At 48.8% G+C, this 22950-nt stretch overlaps 1 protein-coding gene across 1 annotated transcript; it reads left to right on the plus strand.

The window, feature by feature from the left end:
• LOC135827616 (protein Wnt-2-like) lies at positions 1-22634 on the plus strand. The gene is made up of 5 exons (XM_065340081.1): positions 1-552; positions 5852-6108; positions 13080-13207; positions 20409-20606; positions 21547-22634. Exons 1-5 carry the CDS (start codon positions 407-409, stop codon positions 22081-22083), a joined length of 1266 nt encoding a protein of 421 aa, XP_065196153.1. The 5' UTR covers positions 1-406; the 3' UTR covers positions 22084-22634.
• The last annotated feature ends 316 nt before the right edge of the window (positions 22635-22950 follow it).

The following is a 22950-nucleotide window of genomic DNA, read 5'->3' on the forward strand; positions in this document are numbered from 1 at the left end:
GTCGAGGCCGGACCAGAAACTACCACTCTCGCCAAGTAGCTGCGCTTTTACTTTTAGCACTTGAGGCATTTGCACTAAAGTTTAGTAAAGACTTAGACAGTGCCGTACATGTCCAACACAACTCAGGGTGAAGGCAAAACGATATAATTAGTATTAGTATTACTCGTGTGCAAACGTGCTTCACTGCTTGTATTTGAAGCCAAACATAGCACATTAGACGTGATAAGAGAGGCTTTGCCGATTACTCTAGCAGGAAGTACAACTGCTGTCGGATCTTCGCACCCAACACCCAGTCTGTGTTGGGTATTCCGTCACCCGCGGCATACGAAACTGTTTCCTGAGCTGCGCTGCAGTTCCTGTGCGTTCGATTGGCGGCCAACCGGACTGGTGGAGCAAGGTCTGTGCGATGGCGATGCGGTGGTGTAGGATGTCTGATCCCATGCTGCTCGTGGCTACGCTAGTAGCAAGCTGTATGGTGCTGCACGAAGGCAGCACGGCTAGTGATAGCGGCGATAGTCCAGCGCAGAACGGAGGAGATCTTGAGACGTGGTGGTAAGTATCAAGTCTCTAGTGTCTTGCAGCTCTTACATGTACACACAGACCTACATGTACATGTTAATCAGTCCCATCTTCACCACACCGTCTAGGTGTTTCATTAGATTAAGTCCATCACTATTTTAGCAGTTAAGTTCATACCATGTTAATAATTATTATTAAAGACAAAAATGTCTGTTGGGATTAGTTTCCCGCAAGGTCATTGCTGCATACTTCACTTAAACGGGTACCAAAAAATGTTTTGCAGTGTACTGTTTCACCCTGGCGATGAATGAACCAGGTCCGAAAATTTGTTGAACTTTTCAAGTGACGTGTGCAGCAAAGAGTTTGAGTCTGCCACAACAAATGTCAAGGTACGCACAAGACTCGATTGGACCGCGTTTTCCGCATCCCTTGGAACGCCACCACCCTTTAATATTAGGGATCAAGGCACAGGTGCAGCTCCTAAAGGCTAAAAGAGGTGGGAGGTGAGTAGACCAGACCCACTACAAAACCACCACAAAGTGGTCAAAGACCGAAAACCCCATTCCAATTCCCATTCGTAGGGATTGCCATGTTTACACTTTGTTTTTTGGTTTCTCGAAGCATGTTTGTGCGTGAGAGATTCCGAGACATGCCTGTGGCTGGATGAATTCCTCTGTAAGGAAATCTGCATATGAAACGAGACCTAAAAAGTATATTTACATGTACAGGTACGTCCTTTCCTTTTCTCTGCTTGGCTCGGTTTGAAAGTTGTTTTTCGGCTGCCCACTGTCTGAATTCCAATGACTGGGGGGAGAGGGACAGGCAGTGTTCGCTCAATCTGCTCTGGATATACAACTGGTATTCGTTGTGGCAGACCACCCACAAGATCTCGTACTTCTTGAGTAAAACATGCCCGCATAGCTATAATTATAGGCACAGACATGCATACAAAATGTCGGAAAGGAATGCGGGTGCTTGTTCCCTATGGTGATGCATACAAAGTGCATGTAAACACGTGTATACTTGTAGGTACCACAGAGTCAACCAGCTGCCTCCACGGCCCAGCACAGTACAGTCAGCCGTACGAATATGTACATGTATGTATGGATTCTTTAGTTGAATTCGCAAGTACACAGGGGCTACAAGGCCGATTTCATGGAAGCGAATATGAGAATCGGGCTAAATGGGGGGGGGGGGGGGGGGGTAGGGAATTGTTGTAACGACCCTCGTTCGGGCACAACAAGACCAGTGTTGCATTCGGGAGTTGCAGTTATTCCCGACGTTGTTATACCCGACGTTGTTATTCCCGAGGTTGCTATTCCCGAGGTTGTTTTTCCCGAGGTTGAAAGTACAATGTATGCAGTCAATTGGTTACTAGGTCGGAAAAGTGAAAACGTTGTTGTTATTCGCGAGTTGTTGCTCTAAGCGAGGAGGTTGTTATACCCGAGGTTGCTATTTCTGAGTTTGACTATGTTACACCGCTGATACATTCCACAGCTCTGGGTCCCTATGATATGATCGTGGAGTGCTGTAAAACCCCAATGGAACATGTACACAGAGGCAGTGTGCCTTGAGTTAACTTAACGGAACATGTACACAGAGGCAGTGTGCCTTGAGTTAACTTAATGGAACATGTACGTTGTACATTCCAGGGGTCACACAAATCTGTGCTTTGCAGCCCAGGTAACAAAGTAGTTGATGTCCAAGGTTCAGCGAAAGAACACGTACAGGTATGCACCTTCCATGGCCCCAAGTATTAGTATCCCCCCCCCCCCCCAAGTACGCTTATCAATTTCCAAACCCGTCACACGCAGAGAGAGAGTGACTGCGGGATGTTTAGCACGTACAGATTACTGTTATTCTACTAAACACTGCTTTTCAGTGAAATCCGGTCGCGTGAGCGAAGCGCGCACCGGGCGCTATGCAGCCCCAGACCTGCGAACACTGTGATGTGAACTTAAGCAGGGCGCAAACCTGAACACCTCGACCGGATTTCATTGCGTAGGACTGTATAAGGATGTACAGTATGCACATTATAGATCCGGGTTTGGACCAGAATCTCAAGGCATCGACTATTATCTCCCCAAGACAAGAGATGCTACAGTCAAGGCAGGACACCGATCGGAACATTGGGTGCGGTTCCTTGTATAGTGTTAGTTGAGGCTCCGCCAAGTCGACGAAGGCATCCATGGATAGTAATTACGCTATTACACAATACTGAATTTCGTCTCGGCAAAGAGCGCTGAAGAGATTGGACCGAATTCCTGGGCGTCCCTCGCCCCAGGGTCTGAGCAGGCTGGTGTGCCGCGAAACGACACCCTGTTGAAAGGAGCTGCCTGCCGCTAAACGTCTTGCAGCTGCAGAATACCTGAGCCATCCTGCCACTCTCCTACAAGTGTTGATACAAGTTCTGTATTACTTGTGCGGCTCTTGCACAGTTCGATACGGTCTGGCTGGTGGCTAAGTGGCGTCCTTGCTACAACCTTAATCACCTTGTATTCATTTCTGCGTCCTATCTCCTCGCACCAGGCTCTCAGCTCTGGCCGTGTGCCATCGTGGGAATGTATCCCCCATATTGTGACAATGGACACCGCAGCTGGATCGTGTATCCAGGAGACACGCGACTGAATGCTGTAGCATTCCTGGGAAGAATTACGGAGGCGATGTGAAAGCTATACTAAATTACTCACTCGTACGTGTATCAAGTACATTAATAGGCGGTGAGGCTCTATCAGAGGATACAAGACCATCGTCTGTTTTCTAAGCACCAATCACCTCCGCTCTATCAGTCAGCTAGCAAGCATTAGTGTATTGGTGTTCTGCTCTACGCCCGAAGAAGATAACCATCTTGAGTGGCAGACTGCAAAGACTCACTTTTAATAGAATCATGCCTGGATTATGGCTTTAATGATGATGGTCGTTACATTGTAGTCCAATCGCTAACAACATTAATTTGTGTTCTGCACAATGTTTGCGAGAGTGCTAGTAGTAGTCCCTATGCTGGCTTTGGGTTCTCAAGCCTGGTAGGTCCAAGTGTTGTAACATCTTTGCTGAAAACCCACTCAGGAAGACAAACGCCCAAGTAGCATTATCTGTCACGGAATTTGGAACAACTCCAAGCTAGAGAATCATCGCCCCCCCCCCCCCTCTCATCTCACCCAGTGTGGTCGCGTTGGGACGGGTGGGTTCACCTGAAAATTCCGGGTCCGAAGCGGCCAAGAGTGCGGCAGACTTTGCTGCAGACTATGGGAAGCAACAGTGCCAACGTAAACCACATGGTGTCTTCTTTCAGCTCCACGTTGCTGACTGCAACGACTCAAAATCCTGTCCTTGAATTCCTCACGTCACATCGTGTATAGATGTAAGATTGCGTACTGATGAAATCCTATTCATACCCCGTTGAGGTTCCGCTCTTTGAACCCAGGCGATAAGGAGCTCAAGCCAGGCGCGAAACACTTTGATCCTTGGCCACGCTCCAAGAAAGCAATGGTGCGCACGATGTGGCCAAGTGTTTAGAGGAGTTGATAACCCGCTTAGAAACAGAACACCATTTCACACGGGGTGGTACGGCCCGTAACGCCACTACAGTACTATGATGTTATGAAACACGTGTGCCACTCCATGTGCGCATGTCGACTCACTGGTCAGCTCTAGCTCTGTTGTACCATCTCAACTCGAGCACTCGCCCCTCTAGTGTTTCCCCAGAACTGCTCTCCGAAGAAAGGTCTTTGTACATCTCTCTATGATCTAACTACCGCTTACTGCATTCCGAAGTAATGTCTACCTGCCTTTCTCGCCTCACAAACACCGTTCTCTCCTCTTTAGGGTCTAACTAATGAAGCGCAGTTTTTTATTCCACATGACATTGAAAGAAGGAAGAACACCAAAGATACAAGGGATGAAACTCGGCGATGAAATTAAAATTAAAATTCGAAATAGTCTAATCGAAAGAAACTCTAGGTAGATGTATCAAGGTCGTGTAAAGAATCAACTCCATCCCTACACGCATACTTTAAAATATGTAAAGTGTGCATGAATGATTCACGCTGAGACTATGACACGCCGACAACAAGAATGGGTAAAATAGAAAGAGTAAGGAATACAATACAACAACGCAGCAGTAACCCAGAAAAACAAAGTAGCTATACAACTCGACACAATCCGACCAACAACAAAAAAAACGCTACTAACTGCTAACTAACGAATGCTTTTCGCACTACTGTGCTTCGACGTAGTGTCTACCTAATTTCTCTTCTTTCTTCTTTCTCAGCCTCTCCCGAGCGTCACCCCATTCACAAACACGCCCTTGCTGGCAGTGGAAAAGAAGAGGCAGTATGCAACGCGGAAAACAAGAATGAAACAAACCACTTCACAGGCCCTTGGCAAATTGCTTGTACCACACACACGACAAGAATGCGCGGTTCTCTATTGACACACTGTACTCAGCACACGCCTATAACTCTCCTCTCACTTTCCTTTGTCCTCAGCCTGCCGTGTTGGCTAAGGGCGATATCCTAGCTGGGCGCTATCAGGTCACTTCTCGGGAAGGAAAAGCCGCCATTGAGCCGTCAGATGCGTGGTAATGCTAGCGCTTGAGTTTTGAAAGTCTAATTAAAATCTGCAACATGGAAATTGTGAGCACAAGTTATGCGATCGACTGTTCAAAATCTGGTTTAGTTGGTGCACATACATGTGGTGCGTCCATGGCGCTATGAAGCCGAGACCTCTGGTCGGCGGAGCTTATAATGGGCCCCACCACCACACTCCAGTATTCACCCCAGTGCCTGGAGATATGTGGATTTTGTAGAAAAAAAAGAATGTACATGTACGATAATATGGAAAATAGAAAATGAATAGGAAATCAGGGTTATCCGTGCACTATGCCAGGTCAGCTGCTGCCCGGAGGTCCAGAAGTACATGTAGCTCAATTAGTTTCTTCAGTAGACATCCAAGCAGCTAAACTCCAGTTTTACCACGCACTATGCCAAGGCTTCCTAACATGAGTGAAATGTACCAAAAAAATCGTTCCAAATCACGTCCTTCATCTTTCTGTGGGAACCGGACCCATAGGCCGGTAAGAAGGCAATCATGCCTGTGCAATTGGTGAAGTAAAATTAAAGTCAACAACAACAACGTCTTGTTTCTGACGGTCTAATCCTCTTTCACGGGCAAAAGAAACACGATGGATTTACCTGGTTTGTGACGTCATTGTCCGCGCAGGGTTCATGATGCTGATTTTACTGCGTTGATCGCGCACACCACAAGAAAGCAGTCGTGTCTAATAGATATGTGTGTGTGTGTGCGTGTGTGTGTGTGTGTTTGCTTGTTCCAGGACGATGGCCAACCGCGTGATCCTGCCCCAGGGTAACATGGGTACATTTCCCGGCTGCGAGCACCTCAATCTAATGACGGACAACCAGCGGCGGGCGTGTGACGGTGGATCGGACCTGGGCGTTCGGAGGATGACAATTTTGGCCCGCGCCAGCCTGGCAACAACGCTGGAGTGTCAAAAGCAATTCGCCGCGCAGCGCTGGAACTGCCCAAAGTTCGCCAGTGGACCACTGTTCGGAAGACACATCCTACACAACTGTAAGTGGTCGGTCGATTACATGCACGTGTACATGTACACGCAGTCCGTGAAACATCTCAGTCTCAGTTTTAATTTAAGAAAAAGTGATGATGTCACACATAATAATACTCTGCCAGAGCTGCTTAGGCTGAAATGGTTGTCGACTCACTGCTTGTGTAGCTGGCTGGTTGATAGGAATGGATCTTCTTCGTCTGGTGTTTTGCGACTACTAGTATTGCCTGACGAAACACACCTGACTCGTGGCGTACTAAAATCAATACGATCTAGCAATTCTATGGTCCTCGCAGTATGGCTTCTAGTGTGTTTATTTCGTCTTGCATGGCGGGGGGGGGGGGGGGGGTGAGACATGGGGAAGTTGTGTTGCAGGGGTGTGAGCTCACCTCTCGGAACCGGAAGTGCAGCTGACAGCATTGATTTTTCACACCTCACATCCGCGTGCCATCTTACAATACAGGAAAAGCCGACAGCAAAAAAATAGAAAGCAGCGTGAAAAGTCCATCATTGCCTGATTGCTGGACAGCCCGCCAACACCACCCAAACACCTGGGTACTCTCCTGGATTCAACACACCAGACATCGTAACGAAGTATTCGATGAATGCGGGGGAGATGTCGTTTCACAAAAACATCCTTTAAACGCCCTACGAGCAGATTTCATCAAGACGACATTCTGCCCGTGTTAGCCCCTGGCTCAAGTCAGTATGCAATGCAGGCTACAATACAAGAGAAGTTCAATGTACTCGGGATGGGATAAGTTAGTTGTCGATAGGACGCGCCTGTACATTCGATTATTCAGTCCAAGGTATGTACTGATGGTCACTGGGCCAATAAGGCAATAAAATGCCTATTGGTGATGCTTGAACATGCCAGGGGGAAGTCCATTTCCAGGATCTAGCGGCGATTTAGATTAGACACGGGCAGATGTAGTCACTTGTACTGCAGGTCCTGCATGTACATGTACAGGTGGGTAAGTTAGTTAGTTAGAGTTTCTCGCACATACTGTTCGGAATTGGATTCCATGTGGTCACGTGATTGCGACGTTATTAATTAATTTATTTTGTCCAATAGCATCGCTTGGCCAACACTTGTTCATCTAATGCGACGCTCCTACAGTTTGTTTATCTGAGACAGAGTGCGTGTTTGTAGTGCATCGTTGACTAGCTAGCTGTCTGTAGCGGTGCCCACCTAGAGGCCGAGATGTGCTATTTCAGTGCGCAGTGAGCTCAAGTGCTCGCACTACAAGGATCAACAGATGTTCATTGAACTTTGGCGGGACTGCCGTAGATTATGTATACAGTAAAACCTGTCAAGGCGACCACTCGGATAAGGCGACCACCTGCCCTAGCAGACCACTGCAACCAGGACCAAGGGATGCTATTACCAGTCAATTGGCCCTGGATAAGGCGACCACCTGGTGACAGAGACCACATTTGGAAGGTCCCTTGAGCGCTCGCGTTAGACAGGTTTCACTGTAATTACATGTACATGTATGTGCAATGCCACAGTATACAATACACACATGTACAGCATAATGCCGCAGGCACTACGAATGTACGTCTCGGCGCAGGTTGTTCTCGCAGAGCAGCTCTCCAAAAAATATCCGAAAGACAACTTTTCAGATGGTGCAGGGACATCACACTGGGAAAATGAAGCTCATCCGTGTTTGGAGGTGGTGTCTCCATATATGTAATGACGTCACCTACGGCAGACCCGTATGGCGTATGCAGGGTTCCGTGTCGTACTAAAATTTGCAAAGAAGACAGAGCTGGCCGTTAACATCCCGATCGAGGTCCGTCCACGTCATAGCACTTTTGTAACAAGGACGTTACAAAGTACAATGTTTTTTCGGGGATTTTTTTCTTTTTTTTAAGGAGTCAAAGCCTCTTTCGAACCTGGTAGCAATGAAAAATAAAATTTCCAAAGCCAGATTTAAACGAGGCCCGAACGTACCTTGCCAGAGTGCTCAAACTGGCAAGTCAGCGAACTCTGCATGTAGTGTACATCACTATTGAGTATTGTGTTTGATCTACTGCGCCGGTACATGCACATGTAGCTAAGGAATTCCGGTATCTTGCACTGTGCGTGCACCACTTGGCAACTCCCCAACTTGCCCACGTGGTACGACACGAACTAATTTTTACTTGTAGGTCAACGGGTCATTGCCATCCAGATGTCAGTACAAAACTGCAAGGCGATAGCAACACCAATTACAAGCACTTGGAGAAATTGGGAATGTGTGCAAGAAGTGACATCTGAACTCACAGCTGGAAATCGAGCGCTGCTGGCACTGCGCAAACATGGCCAGTTGTCGAAGAACTTTGCGTGACACACACCCCGGGAGAAAACACGCAAAGCCCACTTATGCTGGAGGAACAGATGCATCCCTGCCCGAGTTGGGACCCTAGACTCATTTAGCCTCCCCGCTGGGCATTCAGATTGAGCGTGTGTGGAATGTGGCCATGCAAGGAGATTATTGGGCCAGAGGAGAAATGTGTCAGCTCTGCGCCATCCAGCAAGGTCTCCGTCGAAGCAGTACTTTGACAGCAGGGAGTCGTGGAAGATTTGAGTTTTTTTAGTAGCTATACCTAGCTGACAGTTACTATTCATGTGATCACCAGCATTATTTTATTTTTAATTTAATTTAATTTTTTTATGAAAGTGCACATGCCTACAGAATGGAGGAGAACAACAACATCAAGAGAACATAGGAGACTACAAAGGCCGTGAAGTTGCTATTGAGCATGCACGTATTGTACATGTACATGACTGCCTAAGGGTATTACAGTACATGCATATACTCGCTATTAATACTATACTATTCTCGCTATCCTATCGCACCCCGGCTTCTCTCTCTCTCTCTCTTCTCTCTCTCTCTCCCCCCCCCCCCCTCTCTCTCTCTCTCTCTCTCTCTCTCTCTCTCCTCTCTCTCTCTCTCTCTCTCTCTCTCTCTCTCTCTCTCTCTCTCTCTCTCTCTCTCTCTCTCTCTCTCTCTCTCTCTCTCTCTCTCTCTCTCTCTCTCTCTCTCTCTCTCTCTCTCTCTCTCTCTCTCTCTCTCTCTCTCTCTCTCTCTCTCTCTCTCTCTCTCTCTCTCTCTCTCTCTCTCTCTCTCTCTCTCTCTCTCTCTCTCTCTCTCTCTCTCTCTCTCTCTCTCTCTCTCTCGTAGTTGAGCACTCTCATCTGGGGTAGTGCCTTTGCTGTTTGGATTACGCAGAGCTCACTGATTTGTCAGTTTGAGCAGTCTGGCAAGTTACTTTCGGGCTTAAATCTGGCTTTGCAAATTCTCTTTTTCATCGCTATAAGGTTTGGCCTCTTTCTCTGTGTGCTGCGCTGACGAGTCCACAAATGACGAAACAGTTCTGTCCGCAGACTGAGAATACAATGTAAAATACTCTATACTCGTATCCGCCCTATACATCTACATGTATCTCTATTGGTTGAACACTTAAGCTTCGGCATTGACTATTGGGCCCATCGGCAGGCGAAAAGGGAAGCCATCGCCGGGGAATTCTGAAGATATGAGAAAACATGTACATGTATAATCACAACAATGACTGAACGTCTCTGAACACGGAACTTCTGAGTAACAGAAGGAGAACCTTTTCGGTCCCTGCTGTGTTGTTTTTGGCCCTAGCTAGGGCATAGGCTGCATGGCACTCTGTAAAGTTAAACCTAGACGCTAGACACATTTTCAGCCATGCACTTGTGCATACTGATTACGTGACATTACTTGTATAATTATGTACATTTACATGTACGTGTATGACGAATGACACGTGTACTTGTGGATACTGATTACGTGACATTACTTATAATTATGTACATTTACATGTACGTGTATGAGGAATTACACATGTACTTGTGGATACTGATTACGTGATACATACTTCTGTATGATGTGATTTAGCTCGTAGCTGGACTGATTAGGCCTTTATGGCCGAAACAGCTTGCTGTCTACAACATTGGGTACTTCTGTATGTACATCACTACATGTTAAACATTAAATTTTACGTGTGTGACGAATGACACGTGTACATGTACTTGTGTGGATTTCTCATGTCATATTCAGCATTACCAATATTACAGGCCCTCTGGCCAGAGTCAATACGATAGTAACGATATGCGCACGTTGTTCCTGAAGAGGTGCGGCGTGGAAAGAACGCAAGGCACCGAGCTCTCTGCCAACCTGTAAATAGGTTTCTGTCAGTCTTTAGTGTTAGCTTTATCCTCGGGCTAAACGCTGTGATCACGTTGAATTGCTGCTACAAGGCAATCGCACCCACACAGATAACAGCACAGAAGAGCTGAGTGTTTCAGTTGTAACGTGTCAATCTCCGTAGCTCCACTGTCTCAGGTTACACCAGATCCTGCTAACTGTTGCCAGGTAACCCGACACCAACATCGATATGCCGCAAAGTGCCTAAAGAGGCAAGGGAATGCTCAGGACAGTATGGTGCAGGATGGATCGAGTTCTTAAATTCCAAAACAAATATTTGATGTGCTATTGACAGGTCATGCATGATGTACATGAACAAACAAACTTGACTGCATGTAACAGTTACCTGTGACCACCTGGCGTCGAACTGTTGCACTTCGATCACAATCATTATGATGGCAGCCATGGCCATGTTGGTCTCCAACTCCACTCGAGTGCCCTGCATCGCTACACTACAGCTCATGTACATGTATGGTGTTGGCCATGTAACATTGTTGGTTCAAACTCCAGCATACATGTACATGTACAATGTACATGTATGGGTAACATGACATGCTCTCAGCCGTGATGCACCTACATGTACATGATTGTACTTGTGCATGCCATGTGCACCTGTACATGTACTGCACCTAAAAAGTGTCTTAAACAATCATGTACAGTAAAACCTCTAACTAAAGACCACCTGCCACTAAAGACCGCTTTCTCTGGCACCAAGGGGTGGTCGTTAGTCACAGGTTTTACTGTACATGTACAGGTACATATACATGTGCACGTAAGCGTAGAGCACCTGTGAAATGCAGCCTTCGTTGCGTGGAACCCTGATAACACGTACCCCCCATGGACAGTAGGAAAGTGTACGTAGTATCCGAGGTGGTTCTTTACTCAAACATACTATGGATCGATTCACTACACCCATGCTCCGGATAATGTCTGCGCTAAGCAAGAGTAGTACGACTTAGTGAGTTCCACTTATGTCAAATGATGCAAAGCGAACATTCTACTTGTCTATTATTCAGTCTACCCTAGACTATGCCAGTAATGCTTACCTACATTGTTTCAGCACAACTCTGTACAATAGGATTGTGACCGTTAGTCACATAGCAATGAAGAGAGTGTTTGGACTCGATCGTACCACGCCCACTGAACTAGTTCTTCGCTTATATCACCTCTATTCTTTGGAACAGCGTATTAGCCTCAAGCTCTATGTTTTTGTGTACCGCTGCTTGACCCAACATCTTGCTAGTCCTCTTCTTCAGTCTTTGTACGGGCTTCGGGCAACTGGTCACCAGGCATGCACCCGGGGCAAGGCACAAAGAGCCTTAGTTCTCCCACTCGTTTATACGCAGTTTGGCATGCGCTCTATTTCTTTTCTGGCGGCAGGCAGGTGGAACTCTCTTCCAGCTGACTGTCGACAGGCCCACTCTCTTGCTCTGTTCATTAATATGGTTAAACTTCACCTAGGGTTCCCAGTAAAAAGGCAGTAGCCTGTTGGGACTCCCCTAGTAAAATAATAAAAACTACTACTACTACTAAAAACTACTATGTTCCACAGTACTCTGTTTGTCGCTGCTCCTAACCAAACCATGATGCACATTCACATGTCTGAAGGTTTGTGGTTTTCAATTAAAAAAAACCCCAAAAATCTCAATCCCATTGGCTGCAGATTTGCAAACTTGCAGTCTGTGGCAGGCGCAATCACTATACAGTAAAACCTGCGACTAACGACCACCCCTTGGGGCCAGAAAAAGCGGTCTTTAGTGGCAGGTGGTCGTTAGTTAGAGGTTTGCATCGCGCAACCATCATACGAATGTGAGACCGTCCGTGCCTGGCGAAATGGTCTGCATTACCAGGCTGGTCGCTAGTCACGGTGGTCTTTAGTTACAGGTTTTACTGTAGTACCAGGCTGGTCGCTAGTCACGGTGGTCTTTAGTTACAGGTTTTACTGTCCATGTACTTACACTTACTGGTATACACATACATGTATGTGTACAAATAGTACACAGCAATGAATCAAACAAGTCTCATTCCGCTGTTACTCCGAGTTTCGTGTCAGAACACTTCATCAGACAGCATATGACCAAGGCTAACAATCACTAGTATAATATATACGGAGAAGGGGAGAAGGGGGCAAAGGTGATGGAGGTACATTTCAATAGCGCGTATGTATGTGTACATGTATATGTATGTGTACATGTATATGTATGTGTACATGTATATGTATGTGTACATGTATGTGTACATGTATTGTGTACATGTATGTGTAGGTATGTGTTACAGGGAAGCAACTAGCTCCTCCAATCTGCGTCTGCGTGTTGCTTGGTTTGCCCGCGTATGTGTGTGTGTGTGTGCGTGCGTATGTGTGTGTGTGTGTGTGTGTGTGTGTGTGTGTATGTGTGTGTGTGTGTGTGCGTATGTGTGTGTGTGTGTGTGTGTGTATGTGTGTGTGTGTGTGTGTGTGCGTATGTGTGTGTGTGTGTGTGTGTGTGTGTGTGCGTATGTGTGTGTGTGTGTGTGTGTGTGTGTGTGTGTGTGTATGTGTGTGTGTGTGTGCGTATGTGTGTGTGTGTGTGTGTGTGTGCGTATGTGTGTGTGTGTGTGTGTGTGTGTGTGTGTGTATGTGTGTGTGTGTGTGTGTGTGTGTGTGTGTGTGTGTGTGTGTGTGTGTGTGTGTGTGTGTGTGCGTATGTGTATGTGTATGTATGTGTGTGTGTGTGTGTGTGTGTGTGTGTGTGTGTGTGATGTTTGTTTCTCTTGCGCAGCAACCCGAGAAGCAGCGTTCGTACATGCTCTGATGGCAGCCAGCGTTGCCCATGAGTCGGCAAAGGCGTGCAGCGAGGGACGACTTGGCAGAGACTGCAACTGCGTGACGAACTATCACGAAGAAGATGTAAGAGGAATGGAATGACTCGACAGTCTAAAGAATTGGTGGACAATAATGTGACTGGAGAAAGGAAGGGAACATATGGATACGAGTTAAGAGTAACTGTCCACCACTATAACTAGATACTATACAGTCAGTGAGTGCAACAACTAGGCACAAAACTGACAGAGGGTACTGAGACATTGAACGACCTGACACGTAGCTCCAACACATCTCCGAAGCGCTAACCAACAGCGTTCCAACTCCGACAGTTACTCTTAACTCGTATCCAAGTGTTCCTTTCTTTGTCTATTAAATATTGCCCTAACATAGGACTTTAATAATGAGAATGTGTATGGATGTGTCCTTTCCTGTAAGGTTGTTTTAGTGAAAAGCTTTCGCAAAAGTTCAGATTTCGCTGGTTTGCAACAACCATCCATTCCTGAAGATCATCGGACCCTGCCCGAAATGCAGCGAATAGCGTAGTCCAGAGACCGCTTGCAGAGTGTCATGATCATGACATTGTATGGATAATCGTGCATTCGAAAATCTAATTCGCCGAAAACTGCTCTGCGTATTTCCAGTGGACAGTACACGATCCGATGTCAAGACAGTGATGAAGTACACTGAAATCTGTCTAAGACGATCGCTCAAAGGACCTGCAAAATGTGGTCTCTGTGACCAAGTGGTCTCCTTATCCAGGGTCAATTGACTAGAAATAGCATCCATTGGTCCTGGTTCCAGTGGTCTTCTAGGACAGGTGGTCGCCTTATCCGAGTGGTCGCCTTGACAGGTTGTACTGGAGCAGAATTTTCTCATTGTGAACAAGTGCAATCTTGAAAACGCAAGTATGCACAAAACGAAAGCTTCTTGCTTTAGAGTACATAATCTCGATTCTACCAGAATGCCAAGCTAGGAGTCACAAAGGAAGATAAGGATCAATGGATATTTTGGTACAGTACTTCAAATGCTCTGAAGTAGACTTGTAGGACATTGTGCAGTCAAACCTGTCAAGTCGAGCACTCGGATAAGGCGACCACCTGTCCTAAAAGACCACTAAAACCAGGACCAAGGGATGCTATTTCCAGTCAAATGACCCTGGATAAGGAGACCACCTGGTGACGGAAACCACGTTTTGAAGGTCCCTTGAGCGGTCGTCTTAGACAGGTTTCACTGTACCGCTATTACCGGTATAGAAATCCTTTTTTTAATTAAAAAAAAAGACCACTTAAATGCCAAACATGAGATGCAGCTAGGGGAAGCACGCCCAACTCCTGTGTGTGTCTCTGTCCTAGAAAGAGGAGAAAGGGAGAGACAAGCTGTCCCAGAGGACCATTGCAACTAGGACCATTGGATGTAGCGTCCAGTCAAACCAACCTGGATACGGAGACCACCTGAGCATACATGGGGACCTTAATGAAATTTCGAAGGTCCCTTTAATTAACGATCGGCTTAGACAGGTTTCAAAGTATACTTGTACCTAGCGCACTAAACACACGTCGATGAAGGTGGGCTGCTGAATCAGCACCCCAAACATGTAAATGTACATGTACTGTACATGCTCGGAGGGAGTTGTGGTTGCTCGTGAGAGTGCTCAATACACCAAGGTGCAGAGCCTAGTACACACACTCGAGAGGGACGAAAAGCAGAAGCATGTTATGGAACTTCAGTCACGCAGGCATGCACGCCAACTCGACCAACAGGCAGTACGAAAGTAATTAGTTGTTATTCAGGGAAGAACATTTCAGAGAGAGAGAGAGAAAACAAGTTGAGAGCAAAACGACAACATGAGAACTACTCCTGAACTCATGGCAAAGAGTTCCCAAAAGGCAACTGAGTACAGCCAACTCAGATGCATATGGATTATCGGGCTAGAGCGATACTGAGTGCGGTGGTACGACTTCTACGCACAGCACGCAAGACTCGCAACAACGCACTATACCGGAACTAACGATAGCATGATAAGACTGAAAGCGTGCATACAGAAAACAATGCAAAACAAAGGAAACGCATCCATGCATCGTGTGCAGCAGACCACGATGATTGATGAAAGGGCAAACTGTCATACTGGGTGAAACACTACCCATGTAGGCTTACAGCATGATCAATGAATAGTGAAGCAATAGACAGATAGATAGGTTCAGTTATATATACATTACACCTCTCCCCTTGATGACATTAGTCACGGAACCGCTGAGGAGGACGGATTGCAGCCCGGCGACGAAGTCCGTAGGCTTGGTCAAGCTGCGGATCCATGTCGATTTGGATGATAGCAGGGATGTCATCACGATCATCAGCAGAATCAACATCTGCATCTGCGGCAACAGGGTGAGGGTCGAGCTTGATCAGGTCGACATTCACTACTTTCTCAGCATTGCGACCACGTACAGGTTCACACCGTCGAATCACCACAGTCGAGGGGGACAGAACACGAATGACTTGCCAACCAGGTTCATACATCGGTAGATGCTTCTGGTGACGGTCAGGACGGCGGAGAAGAACGTGATCACCAGTGTGATAGACAGGCACAGTCTCCTCTTGGATGCGATCAGCGTCGGATAACTCGGATTCCACGAGGTCGCGCAGTCGAGCACACCGAGCAGGGTGATCCCGAGACCAGTTGCTGCCGTCATTCACAGTCCGATCTGGATCAGCGATCAACTGGTGGGGTGTCCAACCACAGATGGCTTCCATCGGCGAAATCTTGGTTGCGGAATGAGGTCGGTTACGATAGAAGTACAGCAGTGTGTTCAGATCAGCATTCCAGTCAGACGATTCGGATAGGACCTTCCTCATCAGAGTCAGCAGTGTCCTGTTGAATCGTTCAACACAGCCCTGCGATTGGGGATGGCGTACTGCTCCAGTTTGGATGGTGACTCCAAACATAGCAAACACAGAGCGGACGATAGCGTTGATGAACTCAGTGCCATTGTCGAGACGGACCATATCAGGGGGACCCCAGCGAGTGCAAATCTGCACGAATGCATCAGCCACGGATTGCGCATCGTGACGGCGTAGCGGAGCCACTTCCACCCATTTCGAGAACATGTCGATGCAAACCAGAACGGAATGGAACTCACCAGATTTACTTGCGCCAAGTTCCAGGGTGTCCAGCTGGATGACACTCCAGGGTCGGTCCGGCAGTACAGTGCGAGTCGGAGGAGGAATCTGACCACGGCGAGGGTTAGCACAGCAGCAGTGCGCACAGCAGCTTACGATTTCTTGGCAGCGTTCGGCCATTCTCGGGAAATAGCAGTGTCGGCGGAGAGTGCGATACATGGACTCCCATGCGCCATGCCCAGTGTTGTTGTGCGCCCTGTCCAGTAGCTCATCAGTCAGTGATTCGGGAACCACCGGCACTTCAGCGATGTCACCATCGGGCAATTTCACGCTTCGGCGAAGCAGGCCAGCCTTCACGACCAGCTGAGCAGCAACTCTCCGGTAGCATGCAGCCGACACAGGAAGCCCATTGGATACCTCGTGAATGGCAGCCAGAATCGGTCCATCATTCTGCTGCGCTGCGCGGATAGTGGCAACAGCCATGGGCGGGGCCACGGCGGGGTTAGTGGTATCACCAGCAACAGCACACATCTCAGACTTGGCACGGCAGAGCTTCAACCATGGAGTGGGTACTCTTGTCAGCCGATCAGCCAAGTTGCGTTCAGAGGGCACCCATTCGACCACGACAGACAGGCCGGTGAGGCGGACAAGCTCGTCAATAGCTTGCAAGCGGCGTTGGACGAGCACATCATACAGACCGCTGGTCTTGACACGGCGGATGTCATGCAGCAGGTTATACAGCCAACCATGCACGGTCTTGGAGTCGGTCAGGAGGCGCACACTCGTGAGGCCGTAGGCGGTGGCACGCTGAAGGCCACTCATCACCGAATCAAGTTCGGCGACATTGATGTGTGTACGATCATCCTTCGGACGCAGCCAGCACGCATCCTCGATGACATCTGCACCGCATTGCACCACAATTCCGGTGGCAATGTTGGATGCGTCGCACCATACTGACCATTGTGCGGCAGGTGGAGCGGACCAGGCACCGTGTACCGGATCTTCTCCTTCAACGCGACCAGACAGCTCTTGGCAGAGGCTTACTACTTCTGGTGGTACCTTGGCGTCCCAGCCTCCAGGAGTGAGCGAGTCAGCCAACCTCTTCAGGTAGCTAGTGTATGGCCTGAGCCAGGAGCACACAGGGTTGTGACCAAGCAGGCGACCACACCAGCGGAACACATCGCGCTTCGTTGGGCTCGCTGGGCAGCAGAGGTCGACATCTGTGCGTCGTCGCCACTGCAGGACGTCGTTCGAGCTGTGAAGCTGGAGACCAAGGACGCGGGCTGATCGCAAGCACTCAGCAGGTTTGGTGGGTAGGCCAAACTTCACCATCTCGTCTTCCACCGTGGTGACGAGATCATCAGGCACGAACAAGTCGTCAACATAGCTGTCGACAGTAGGGTAGGGGCCAGTGACGTACTGTACGATCAGGCTCATCAGCTTTGGCGCAATCCCAAGGCCGAAGCCCATGCGCATCATGACGTACGGCTTACCCTTGTAAATGACGGTCTGGAACCTCGCCAGCGACGGATCAAGACGGACCTGCAGGTACGCCTTCCGTATATCCAGGATGTGGAAATTGTCACCAGCCTGTCGCCAGCTGCGCAGCTTCTCACCGCACACAGGGGTGTTGCACCCAGGGTGGTTGCGGATGAGCTGGTTCAGCCCACGGTAGTCCAGTACAGGGCGGACCGGTGTTGAGGCCTTGTGCTCTTGGCACTTCGCAATCAACGGGAGGATGGCGCCCGGTGGTCCGTGAACATCCGCATCGTGTGGTACCAGCCAGCCTTGCTGGATCCAGGCATCTACTTCAGCATTGAACTGCAGCTCCTGATCGGCGGTGAGTTTGGCGCGGGGATATTCGCCAATCCCTGACCCAATCGGTTCAGCAGGTGGCATGTCGTCCCTCCAGTGCCACTTCATGCTCCAGTAGCCGGCGGCTGCATTCCAGTGCACCTCACCATCATCAACACTTAGTGTGACATCGTCACCAGAGTGGTTGACCGTGACGTGGCGGGACAGCTTGGAGGTGCGAGCAGTACTGTCAGCTGGCTTAGGTAGCACATCAGCGGCAGCACTAACAGCAGCAGGCACAGCGGCACAGCCAAATGAGACGGACAACAGACAGCCGTCAGCGTATTGCAGGTGCATACCTCCAGCGCGGGTCACTACATCGTTGCCGACGACCATGTCGGTGTTCAGGACACTCAAGTCTGGGACAACCAGCACAGATACGGCAGTCAGTAGGTCCAAGTGCACAGGTCCGTCGAGTCGACGGAGGTTCAGCAGGACGCTACCCAGTATCTTCAGCGATTCACCGTTGAGGGCGAGCATGTTGTCCGGACACTGTTCCATGTAACGCAGGCCATTGCACTTCTGGAGTGCGGCACGGCTGATGAGAGAGCGCGTGCAACCAGTGTCCACCACAGAACTCAGGCGAGTCCACTCGTCGTGTTTTTCGCGGCAGGCATCGACGTACACTCGGATGAGGGAAGACGATGATGTAGTCAGGGCCAAACAGCAATCGGTTTTTCCTCCTGGCTGGTCAGAAACACCAGCAGACGCAGTGCCCCGTGTTCTCCTGGTCGGGCAGTTTCTCCGGATGTGGCCTAGCTCGTGACAATGATGGCAACGAACTCGGCTGCTCTTCGAGGAAGATGGGCCTGCTGACGAGCTCTGCGTGGAGGGTTCCTGGTTCCCAGCGCGGCAGGTCTTCTTGACATGCCCAGTTTTCCCGCACGTGTAACAATACAAAGACTTCGCTGGTTCGGTGGCAGCAGCGCCAATGGCATGCGATGATGCAGCGCTTTCAACCAGTTGCAAAGCGCGAACCTTCTCTGTCACGTCACTGACGGAGAGGGCCTGTCCAGCACCCTGCAAACGAATGTCTCGCGCGAACGTCGGTGGCAAGCCGCAAATCACCTGCTCCAAAAGGACCGGGTCCTTGTCGTCTGTAATCTTGTGGCCAGCTAAGCTCAAGTGGTGCTTCAGGTCAGCAACGTAGCCGTCCACAGCCTCATCAGGGCGTAGGCGACGGGACAGGAACTGCTGATAAGAATCAGCAGGTGCAGGCGCGAAGGCCTTTTCAAGTAGCGCTTTCACGGTTGCCTCCTTTTTCCTGTCCGCCTCCGCCATGGACATGAAGACTTTGAACGCCTGGCCATCTAGGACCAGGGGCAGGTGCTGCATCCGTTTTTCCTCCGTGTCCCACTTTTGAATATCCGCCAGTACACGGAACTTCGACCAAAACGTCTCCAGGTCATCTCCTTTTCCGCGGAACGTCCGCAGGAATCCATCGAGTTTCAGCGACATTATTTCCAAATCAAGGCCCACCACCAAACGACAACACAGTCGCACCAGGTATCAGCGGGTTTCGGTACCAGATGTTATGGAACTTCAGTCACGCAGGCATGCACGCCAACTCGACCAACAGGCAGTACGAAAGTAATTAGTTGTTATTCAGGGAAGAACATTTCAGAGAGAGAGAGAGAAAACAAGTTGAGAGCAAAACGACAACATGAGAACTACTCCTGAACTCATGGCAAAGAGTTCCCAAAAGGCAACTGAGTACAGCCAACTCAGATGCATATGGATTATCGGGCTAGAGCGATACTGAGTGCGGTGGTACGACTTCTACGCACAGCACGCAAGACTCGCAACAACGCACTATACCGGAACTAACGATAGCATGATAAGACTGAAAGCGTGCATACAGAAAACAATGCAAAACAAAGGAAACGCATCCATGCATCGTGTGCAGCAGACCACGATGATTGATGAAAGGGCAAACTGTCATACTGGGTGAAACACTACCCATGTAGGCTTACAGCATGATCAATGAATAGTGAAGCAATAGACAGATAGATAGGTTCAGTTATATATACATTACAAGCAGAAGAAACGCTTTTCGTCCCTCTCAAGTGTGTGTACTGTACATGTTCATCGGTTGAGAGCATTTTACGTACAAGGCTGAGGACGCACTGTGTTGAAAACAGTGATCCTAATACCTTACTACAACCTGTCTTCGACACACTGCGTCCTCCGCCTTATAACATGTTGTCAACCGACCAAACAAGGCTTACCTATGCACTATCATTGTGTGTCACTTACATTGTACAATGCTCCTCTGTGTCCGTGTGTGTGTCTTTGTGCTATCTTGTGTGTTCAGCAACTGCGTGGCCTAGTTGATCGTGAGCAGGAAGCGGCCCGGTGGGCTACAGCAGACTACAGATGGAAGAACTGCGACAACAACATCGCCTACGGGCTGCGCATGGCCAAGAAGTTCCAGTCCGTCGAGCCGCGGCCAGGCGTGTGGAGCAGGCAGCGCAAGCTGCTCAACCTGCATAACGAGAAGCTAGGAAGAACGGTGAGCCCTGTCGCATGCATCTTGATATAGCCTCTGTAACGGGCGAAAAAAACACAACTCACCATGGCGGAGGATCAGAACACAACTCACATACTGCAAACAATTCCATGAAAGGCAGAATGTAGTAAGGAATGACGATCCTACTCAAACTACAGCTTATTTATACGAAGTGAGAACTCATATAGAAGCAGAGAAAGGTGTACACTCTCATAGAAAGGAAATGCGCTATGAGAAATGAGTTTATCATGTCACCTTGCAATCTCAAACTGTCATTACGTCACTGGAAACCGTGACTGGAACTGGAAATCTAGCATGGCGTTGTTTTTCGTCACATTGTCTTTGCATTAACTGTCATGACAAGACTGAGCTAATCGATGGGGCATCAGCATGCGCTTTTAATACTAACAAACCCAAGGCTTTGAATATGTTTTGATATAAGCAAAAATAAGTTACTGAGAAGATCGACTGCGGCAATACTTGGTGGCTTGGTAGTGCACTACTGCAGTGCTGGCAACTGAAATCCGACCCCCTTGGCGACGGGGCGGCGCGCTGCGCCGCCCCGCCGCCCAGGGGGTCGAATTTCAGTTGCCAGCACTGCAGTAAGCAGTGTGAATAAAAACGGTGTGCCTGCGTGTGGGGGCTGTGCTAGATTTAGGATAGGATAAGGTGGCTGGCGTCGCATTGTGCTGTGGCGAGGTGTCTAAGGATGTGGTCACTATCGATCAATCATGTTTTACGCCCGAATCACACTTCATTGTGCGTACTGGAGATGCTTCGCTCGGCGGTCGTGCGATGGGGGAGAGGAGGCGTTGTGCATGCATGCATGCATGCATGTAGATGTATGCGTGGGCGTGAATGCGGACACGCTGCCGGGTGTACATATAGCATAGGACTACGAGTATAATTATTATTGCTGTCTCTTCACCGACTGTGACTGCAGATCGTTCGCAAGGGCTTCGAGCGTGCGCCGGTCTGCAAGTGTCTGGGATTCACGGGCAGCTGTCTGACACGCATGTGCTGGAGAGAAGTGCCCAACTTCCGCGCTGTCGGCAACGCCCTGTTCTCTCTCTATCGCTCCCCGGTGGAGACCACGCTGAACGCGGCCGGCGACGGCCTACAGTCCGTTTACATGGCAACCGTGGACGCCGCAGCCGGGGCGGAACAGCCGACTGTCATCGACGGAGGCGCCGGCGATGGAGTGACACTCCCAGCACCTTCCGAGAACCAATTAGTGCACGGTTCGGACGAGTGGAGCTACTGCGATGCGAACAGCGAGTTCGACATCGCCGGCACGCGAGGACGCATATGCCAGACGGGTTCCGGCGAGAGTGACAGCTGCAGGAGTATGTGCTGCTATAGGGGCTACCAGGGGCAGACGGTCACGCAGAAGGCGCGCTGCAACTGCCGCTTCGTCTTCTGCTGCAGCGTCAAGTGTGAGGAGTGCACCACTGAGTTCGAGCGGAACACGTGCAACTGAGCATGCACACACAAACGCACACCCAGAGACACCCACCCACACACCTTCATGTACACACAGACACACGCTCACACACACACACACACACACACACACATACACACACACCATCGTTCGGCTATCCACACAGCACACTATAGAATAATCTTCAACTAAAATTACTACTTTACTTGACTCATAGAGCCCCTACTCAACTCTGCATCTAAATGTGGTAAATTATACGACTTGTATAACTTGTTATTGTATTCTTATCAAATTATGCTAGCAGCAAACTTTCCAATTAAGGTTCATTAATTTTATGATTCATTGATTAAGGTTAAGTACACAACGATCTTCAGGATATGTTTTAGACAGTGGCTGAACATCTTTGTCACGTGACTAAGTTTGTGTAGAAAAGGTCCTTAGGAGGCATGGCATGTGGACAGTGGAACCAACATAACAGCCATCACTGCCTTATCCACCGATGCATGAATTTGCTAGAGTTGTAAACAGCCAGGTCTGTCGGACAAACCCCAGTGTACGACTAGCCCAGGGTGGATAATGCTCGACAAATTGGCAAATTCTGCTCGTAAAGCAGTCACGGAAATTGGCAGAACCATACACATCTTACGGCTGGCACTTCCTTGAATTCTGCTCCATTTTTGTTATCTACATACCAAACATGCGTGAAACATACCAAAACAATTCTTCCAATTGTTCTGCCGGCATAATCTGTGAAGGGCTATTATGTACGGCTCCCTTGAACCAACATGAATGCATGCATGTCCGGGGGTCTCTGTACTGTGCTGCATTTACTAAGTACAACGCTTTCACAGGAACCCTGTCCCTGTGTGCTAACACAGAAATGAGGAGAGGAGATACCAGTCA

This window comes from Sycon ciliatum, chromosome 11, assembly GCF_964019385.1.
Source record: "Sycon ciliatum chromosome 11, ocSycCili1.1, whole genome shotgun sequence".
In the NCBI taxonomy this organism is placed as follows: domain Eukaryota; kingdom Metazoa; phylum Porifera; class Calcarea; order Leucosolenida; family Sycettidae; genus Sycon; species Sycon ciliatum.